Source organism: Vidua chalybeata, chromosome 29 (assembly GCF_026979565.1).
Source record: "Vidua chalybeata isolate OUT-0048 chromosome 29, bVidCha1 merged haplotype, whole genome shotgun sequence".
NCBI lineage: Eukaryota > Metazoa > Chordata > Aves > Passeriformes > Viduidae > Vidua > Vidua chalybeata.
In genome coordinates this window covers 2,077,957-2,086,325 of record NC_071558.1, presented here as the reverse complement: position 1 = coordinate 2,086,325, position 8,369 = coordinate 2,077,957, and the positions used below count along the sequence as shown (strand labels likewise).

The window sequence follows — 8,369 nt, the reverse complement described above, 5'->3', positions numbered from 1 at the left end:
CATATCCCCAATGTCCCCAATATCCCCAATGTCCCCAATGTCCCCCCGTGTCCCCCCCGGGTCGGTCTCTCCTGGAGCGGGGGGGGGGAAGCCACCATTATGGGCGTGTCCCCTGTCGGCCCCACCCCCGCTCCTCATTGGCTGCTCGCGGCTGTCACTCAAACCCCGCCCCTATAAAAGCGGCGGCAGCGCCGGTCCCGCAGCCGGCAGCGGCGGCGGCACCGGGCGGGATGAGCGAGGTGGGGACACCGGGGGACACCGGGGGACACCGGGGGGTCCGAACGCACCGGAACAGACCGGAAAGAGGAGTTTGCCCCTTTTCCCGTGGCTTTCAGCGCCGAGCCGGGCGCTGGCAGCGGGAATGGGGGGAGGACGCTGAGCCCCGGGGAGGGGGGGCTGCAGGGCGAGGGCACCGTGGGGACACTTTGGGGACTCCGGACCACCGGTGTCACCTCCCCTGTCCCCCCGGGGCCTCCTCTCTTCTCAACGCAGCCCCCATGAGCCCCACTCTGGCTGGAGGTTTGGGGACCGCCGGGGACAATGGGGGGACCCTGGGGACAGCGGAGCCCCTGTGTCACCCCCCGGGTCCCCCTCTCTCCGCAGCGCAGCCCCCATGACCCCCCCTCCGCGGCGGAGGCCCCCGGTGGGCAGCAGCAAGGTGAGGACCCCCGGCACAGGTGGGGCGCGGGTTCTCTGTCCCCTCTGTCCCCTCTGTCCCCTCTGTCCCCTCTGTCCCCTCTGTCCCCTCTGTCCCCTCTGTCCCCGCAGACCCCAGGGTCCCCACATTGTCCCCGTCCTTGCGGGGGGGTGGCACCTGGGCGGATTTGGGGACCTGCTCTGTCCTTCCCCCGTCCCCTCGGAGGTGTCGGGGTGTCCCCCCGGGAGGGGTCGTGAGTGTCCCCGTAGTGAATGTGGGGCTGCCAGGCTGTCCCTTGTCCCCCCGGTGTCCCCCTGGCTGTCCCCGCCGTGAACCTGGCGGTCCCCAAGCGTGTCCCCGTCCCGTGTCCCCCTCGGCAGCCAAGGCCGGTGACCCCAAGAAGGAGGAAGAGGAGGAGGAGGAGGAGATCGACATCGACCTGAGCGCGCCCGAGACGGAGCGCGCCGCGCTCGCCATCCAGGGCAGGTTCCGCAAGTCCCGGCAGCGGAAGAAGGAGCCGCGGCCCTGAGGGGGTCCCGGGACCCCCGATCCCCCTGGGGACCCCGCGGGCAGGGCCCGGGGGGGCTCGGCCCTTCCCTGCCCCGAGCCGGGACCCCGAGTGACACGGGAGGGGGGGTTTAGGGGGGACACAGCCGGGTGTCCCCTCAGGGGAGGTGGCCCTCGTGAGAGGGGGTGGCGTGGAGCCCCCCGTTTTCCTGGGAACCCCCATTTTCCATGGGAGTCCCCGTTTTCCATGGGAATCCCCCATTTCCCTGTCCTGTGGTGGCGCTGGGGACACGCGGGGGGGGGACACGCCTGTGTCCCCAAAGGAGGGACACGGGTCCCGCTGCAGCCCCCACGCCAGGAAATCGGGGCTCCCCATCCTCCTGTCACCGTCACCGCCCCCTCCCCACCCTCCTGTCCCTGTCCCTGTCACTGTCCCCCCCCCCCCCCCCCCGGAGGAGCTTTTGGCCCGTGCAAAGAATAAAGTGTGAGGAAGAGGAGGCTGGGCCGGGGGTTCGGGGGAATTTGGGGAGGGGACCCCACAGGGAAGGAACCCCGGGTCCCCCTTCTTTGGTGGGGGGGGTGGATGGACCCCCCCTTAAATCGGCGCCGGGGGTCCCGGGGCTGTCCCTGCTGGGGTGGTGGTGGGGGGGGTGTCGGGCTCCAGCCCCCCAGGGCTCCCCTCCGGGATTTGAAGGATTTCCAGTGAAATTCCCGGAATTTTCTCACCCGCTGCCGCTCAGGCACCCCAAAAGTGCTTGGGGGGGGGGGGGGATAAAATCAGGGAGATTTTGGGGACTTTGCAGGTGGATTTTCGGGGGCTTTGCAGATGGGGTTGGGGGGGTTCACAGCCGAGTTTGGGGAGTTCATAGCCGGGTTTGGGGAGTTCATAGCCGGATTTGGGGAGTTCATAGCCGGATTTGGGGAGTTCATAGCCGGATTTGGGGATCCACTGCCGGGTTTGGGGAGTTCATAGCCGGATTTGGGGAGTTCATAGCCGGGTTTGGGGAGTTCATAGCCGGGTTTGGGGGGCTCGGGGGGGTTCGGAGGGCCCGGGAATGCCGCGATCCGGTGCAGAAATAGCTCCTTGGAAAGAAAAACAGCGGCGGCGGCCCCGGGGCAGGGCCCAGGGGACACGGCGGGGTCGGGCTGCGCAGACTTATTAGGGAAAGGGCAACGATCCCGGGGGGGCACCGGGGGGGCACCGGGGGCCGCTCCCTCCCCGATTCCCGCGCTGCTCCGTGCCCCAAGTGCCCCCCAGGGCTGGGGCTGGGGTCTTTCCCCGCTCCCTGCCAGGCGCACCGTGAGGAGGTGACAGCCACCCACCCCCGCGGGGACAATGGCCACTGTCCCCCGAGCCTTGGCCTCTGTTAATTACAGCGAGCTTTAATTAACGGCGGGTGGCAGGGAGGTGGCCCTAAGGTGGTGGCGTCGGGCTAAGGGGGGACTCTGGGGTGCCACCAGGTCACCCTCGAAGCGTCACCTCCCCGCCGAGGGTGACAGCGACGTCCCCGTGGCGTGGGGATGAGCTCGGACACGCCCGGCCCCGGAGCGGGGACAGTGACAGTGACAGTGACAGTGACAGTGACAGTGACGGGCCGGGAGGGGACACGGGGCTCCCGGAGATGTCAGTTTTATTAATGGCATCACGGGGACAGGGAGGGGACAGGGACGGGGGGTACAAAACGCGTCGGGGGGCACGGGCCACTCCCCCAGCCCGGCCGCAGCCTCGCCCCCTCCACGGGGCTCCGGCCGGTTTTGGGGGGGGGTCCCGGCGGTTACGGGGTGCGGGCGTTAATGGGGGGACAGAAGGGGACAGAGGGGACGGGGCGGGGGCCACCCTGCGACGTCATTTGGGGTCGGTCGCAGGGAGAGACGAGAAAACGGCCAGAAAAGGAGCAAAACTGGGGGCAGAGAAACCCCCCCGGGTTCGGGGAGGGGACACGCGGCGGTGACACGGGACCCCGCAGGGAGGGGGGACCGACCCCAAATCCGCCGGTTTTGTGTTCCAAAGGAGAAATTCCGCCCGGGGCTGGGCAGGGAGCGACCGAGGGGGCCGGGGGGGACCCGAGGTTGTCCCCAGCGCCGTCCTCAAGGCCGGGGGACCCGAGGCGAGGACCACACCCCGCTCCTCGCCGGGTCCCGAGCCCGGAGGGGCCGCGGCCGGGGCCGGGGGGGACATCAGGAGCCCCCCGAGTTGGGTTTGATGATGCTCAGCAGGGCGCTCTTGAGGCTGCCCCGGCTCGGGGAGCGGGCGGCGGGCGGGGGCGCGGCCTGGGGCTCCCCCCGCAGCTCCATCTCGATGGTCATGATGACTTTGGGGGGCCGGGGCTCCCCCGCGCCCCCGCCCGCCCCCGGGGGTCCCTCCCTGCCCGCTAACCGCTATTTCCTATCCTTGCGCGAGTCGCCCGCGCCGCCCTTGGCTTTCTTGGCGCTGCGGCCGTGGTCCAGCATGGCGTAGAGCACGGGGGCCTGCGGGGACAGGGGGGCTTCACCTGCCGGCCCCGGGGACAGGGGGGACAGCCCGCCGTGCCCCCCGCCCCTCTCGGCGCTCACCTGCCGGCTGCGCTTGGAGCCGTCCTTGCCCGAGCGCTGCAGCTTCCCCTTCTCCATGGCGCTGGGGGGAAACCGGGAAAAGAGCGGCTCGGCACGGCGGGACCGGCGCCGCCGCTTTGGGGAGGGGTCGTGCAAACTGCAGCCCCGGTGGTCCCGGTTTGGGGCGGGGTCGCGGCTCGGGACAGCGGAACTGTAGCCCCCGTGCCCCCGGTTTGGGGAGGGTCCCGGTTTGGGGAGGGTTCGCGGAAATTGCAGCCCCCGGTGGTCCCGGTTTGGGGAGGGTCCCGGTTTGGGGAGGGGTCCCGGTTTGGGGAGGGGTCCCGGCTCACCTCAGCCGCCGCTGCAGAACCGCCTGGCGCCGCCGCCAGCAGTAGCGGGTGACATAGACCAGGGCCACCAGCACGGCCACCAGCAGCAGGACCCCGCCGATGACAGAGCCCAGCACGACGCCATAGCGGGTGGGCACTGCGGGGACAGTGGCACCGTGTCACCCCCTCAGTGGGTGGCACTGCGGGGACAGTGGCACTGCGGGGACAGTGGCACCCCCAGCAGTGGGTGGCACTGCAGGGACAGTGGCACCGTGTCACCCCCTCAGTGGGTGGCACTGCGGGGACAGTGGCACTGCGGGGACAGTGGCACCGTGTCACCCCCTCAGTGGGTGGCACTGCGGGGACAGTGGCACCGTGTCACCCCCTCAGTGGGTGGCACTGCGGGGACAGTGGCACTGCGGGGACAGTGGCACCCCCAGCAGTGGGTGGCACTGCAGGGACAGTGGCACCGTGTCACCCCCTCAGTGGGTGGCACTGCGGGGACAGTGGCACTGCGGGGACAGTGGCATCGTGTCACCCCCTCAGTGGGTGGCACTGCGGGGACAGTGGCACTGCAGGGACAGTGGCACCGTGTCACCCCCTCAGTGGGTGGCACTGCGGGGACAGTGGCACTGCGGGGACAGTGGCATCGTGTCACCCCCCAGCAGTGGGTGGCACTTCGGGGACACCAGCGAATGGGCATTGAGGTGACACCGGCCCGGTGTCACCGCCAGCAGCGCAGGTGACACCGGCCCCGTGTCACTGCCAGCAGCAGGGATCAGGGAGGTGACACCGGCCCAGTGTCACCATCACCAGCAAGGATCAGGGAGGTGACACCGGCCCCGTGTCACCGCCAGCAATGCAGGTGACACCGGCGCAGTGTCACTGCCAGCAGTGCAGGTGACAGCAGCGCCGTGTCACTGCCAGCAGCAGGGATCAGGGAGGTGACACCGGCCCCGTGTCACCGCCAGCAATGCAGGTGACACCAGCGCAGTGTCACTGCCAGCAGCAGGGATCAGGGAGGTGACACCGGCCCCATGTCGCCGCCAGCAGCGCAGGTGACACCGGCGCAGTGTCGCCGCCCCCAGCGGGGGCCCGGGCGGTGCCAGCCGTGTCGCGCACCTTTCTCCAGCACGTAGAGGGTGACCTGCGAGGACTTGCCCACGATGTCGGGCGGGTTCTTGACGTCGCACGTGAAGGTGCCGTTGTCGCTGGGCTCCAGGCTGTGGATGACGATGGAGCCGTCGCGGCGCCGCGGGTTCCCCACCCACTCCATGCGCTCCTTGAATGTCCCCACGTCGTCGATGTAGGGCTGGCCCTTGGCGTAGTGGAAGATCTGCGACAGTGACGGTGACACCGCGGTCACCGCGGCGGCCCCCGGGCTCGGCAGGGTGACAGCCAGCCGCGGGGGTGGGCGGTGACAGAGGGGACAGCGGTGGCGGAGGGGTTGGGGGGCTGCTCGTGATGTCCCCGGGGTGTCACCGCGGGGACACTTCGGGGCCACCGCGGTGTGAGGGGACACGGTGCCACCCGCAGGGAGGGATGGTCCTGCTGGGGCTGGTGGGGACACGGGGACACTGAGGGGACAGCGATGTGCCACCTGCTGAGGCTGGCACTGGGATCGGACGGGCACTGGGACACGGGGACACTGTGGGGACATCCCGGTGCCATCACAGAGTGAGGGGACACGGTGTCACCTCAAGGGGAGGTCTGTCCTGCTGGGGCTGGTGCTGAGACCCAGCGGGCACTGGGGACACCTTGGCGACACCTTGGGGACACGCCAGTGCCACCCCAGTGCCAGCAGACACCGTGTCACCCTCAGGGACGGCTCTGTCGCGCTGCCGCTGGGACAAGGGGACACCGGGGCTGGGGGCGCGGTGGGGACGCTGGTGCTGGGTTGGGGACACCGGGGACGGGTTGGGGACACCGCGGGGACCCTGGGGACACTGACGGAGATGCTGTCGCGGGAGCCCTCGGCCTGGAAGTGCCAGGTGATGGAAATGTCCTCCGAGATCCACTCGCTGGACCAGAAGCTGCAGGACAGGGTGACACGCGAGCCCACGGTGCCATAGACCTCGCGCTGCGTGTACACGTGGATTGGGGACACCGGCGACACTCCTGGCGACACAGAGGCGTCAGCCCCGCCCCCGCGCGGGGACCGCGCCCGGCGGTGTCCCCGAGCTGCCACCAAAGGGCGCCGAGGGGAGCGCGAGGGGACAGCGGAGTGGCGGCGCTGCCGTCCCCAGGGGTGGCTCGGAGGGGACAGTGTCCCGGCGCCCGGTGACACGGGCGGGGCTGGCACCCAGCGCCCGCGGGGAGGTGACAATGGGACCCTCTGTGCCCGCCGGTGGCACCTGCAGGGCTGGGTGTGGCACCCCCGCACCTGTCCCCAGGGAGGTGACAATGACCGGGACTGTCCTGGCAGCCACCCAGAGCCCCCCCCCCCCCAACATGTCCCCAAGGACGTGACAATTGCCACAGCTCAGTGACACCATCAGGGCTGGGTGTGGCACCCCCGCACCTGTCCCCAGGTTGGTGACAGCTCTGGGACCCTGCTGGCAGCCACCTCCACCTGTCCCCAGGGAGGTGACAATGACCGGGACCCTGCTGGCAGCCACCTCCACCTGTCCCCAGGGAGGTGACAATGACCGGGACCCTGCTGGCAGCCACCTCCACCTGTCCCCAGGGAGGTGACAATGACCGGGACCCTCCTTGCAGCCACCTCCACCTGTCCCCAGGGAGGTGACAATGACCAGGACCCTGCTGGCAGCCACCTCCACCTGTCCCCAGGGAGGTGACAATGACCGGGACTGTCCTGGCCGCCACCCGCATCTGTCCCCAGGGAGGTGACAATGACCAGGACCCTGCTGGCAGCCACCTCCACCTGTCCCCAGGGAGGTGACAATGACCAGGACCCTGCTGGCAGCCACCTCCACCTGTCCCCAAGGAGGTGACAATGACCGGGACCCTGCTGGCAGCCACCTCCACCTGTCCCCAGGGAGGTGACAATGACCGGGACCCTCCTTGCAGCCACCTCCACCTGTCCCCAAGGAGGTGACAATGACCGGGACCCTGCTGGCAGCCACCTCCACCTGTCCCCAAGGAGGTGACAATGACCGGGACCGTCCCGGCCGCCCGCCGCCCGTGTCCCCAGGCCGGTGACAGCTCTGCCAGCCGCGGTGACAGTCCCCAAGCAGCGCGTGGGTGCCCGCCAGCCCCACGGCCACCCCCAAACCGCTCCTGTCCCCCCCCCACCCCCTTTTCGGGGACCTGTCCCTTGTCCCCAAGCTCACCCAGCGCCGCCACCAGCCCGGCCACGAGGAGGAGGCGGCGGGTGGCCCTCGGGGACATCGTGGCGGTGACACGGAGGGGACAGCGGCGGGCCCGGGGTTTTAGGGTGGCCCGGGCAGCGCTGCACCCCCAAATCCCGGCCAATGGGCGCCGGGCGCGGGGGGGGCCCGGCCCGCGGGGTCCCCGCTCAAAGGGGACATTGAGGGACACTGAGGGACACTGAGGGACACCGAGGGTGGCGAGGGGGACGGGGACACTGGTGGCCTTTGTCCGGCCGCATTCCCGCGCGCCGCGGGGGCGGGGGACGAGGAATGCGGCAGGAGGGGACAGCGGGGACAGAGGGGGGGACACGGGGGGGGGGGACATGAGGGGGACACCGGGGGGGACATTGGGGGGGAGGGACATGGAGGTGACATTGGGGGACACGATGGGGACACGGGGCAGACACGAGGGGGACATTGGGGGACATTGGGGGACATGGGGGGGACACCGGGGGGGACATTGGGGGGGGGGGGACATGGAGGGGACATTGTGGGACACCATGGGGACACGGGGCAGACACGAGGGGGACATTGGGGGACATTGGGGGACACGGGGGGACACCGGGGGGGACATTGGGGGGGAGGGGACATGGAAGGGACATTGAGGGACACGGGGGGACACGGGGGGGGACACGGGGAGGGACATGGAGGGGACATTGAGGGACACGGGGGACACGGGAAGGACACGGGGGGGACACGGGGGGGACACGGGGGGGACACCGGGGGGGACATGGAAGGACGCGGGGGGACATGGAGGGGACATTGGGGGACACCATGGGGACACGGGGCAGACACGAGGGGGACATTGGGGACATTGGGGGACATTGGGGGACATTGGGGGACACGGGGGGACACGGGGGACACGGGAAGGACACGGGGGGGACACGGGGGGACATGGAGGGGACATGGAGGGGACATTGGGGGACACGGGGGGACACCGGGGGGGACATTGGGGGGGGGGGACATGGAGGGGACATTGGGGACACGATGGGGACACGGGGCAGACACGAGGGGACATTGGGGACATTGGGG

General features: G+C 70.1%; 2 protein-coding genes across 3 annotated transcripts; one reads left to right on the top strand and one right to left on the bottom strand.

The window, feature by feature from the left end:
• Nucleotides 1–195: 195 nt before the first annotated feature.
• On the top strand, nt 196–1,589 carry PCP4L1 (Purkinje cell protein 4 like 1). Of its 2 annotated transcripts, none has more exons than XM_053967106.1 (3): nt 196–239; nt 604–658; nt 1,018–1,589. In XM_053967106.1, exons 1-3 carry the CDS (start codon nt 231–233, stop codon nt 1,164–1,166), a joined length of 213 nt encoding a protein of 70 aa, XP_053823081.1. In that variant the 5' UTR covers nt 196–230; the 3' UTR covers nt 1,167–1,589. The 2 variants fall into 2 exon arrangements, with proteins under 2 accessions (XP_053823081.1, XP_053823082.1); XM_053967107.1 differs by having other exon boundaries at nt 222–239; nt 604–677.
• A 1,131-nt stretch (nt 1,590–2,720) lies between these two features.
• Nucleotides 2,721–7,464, bottom strand: MPZ (myelin protein zero). Its single transcript, XM_053967041.1, is given in 6 exon segments — nt 2,721–3,613; nt 3,698–3,758; nt 4,027–4,162; nt 5,128–5,341; nt 5,957–6,123; nt 7,299–7,464. Coding segments are annotated over 6 exon segments (927 nt in total). The 5' UTR covers nt 7,357–7,464; the 3' UTR covers nt 2,721–3,322.
• Between the last annotated feature and the right edge of the window lie 905 nt (nt 7,465–8,369).

What these genes read in the sequence shown, in the direction of transcription:
- PCP4L1 (XM_053967106.1), top strand. An exon ending in CCCCGGTGGGCAGCAGCAAG is followed by an intron (nt 659 to 1,017) that starts GTGAGGACCCCC and finishes CCCCCTCGGCAG; the next exon opens with CCAAGGCCGGTGACCCCAAG.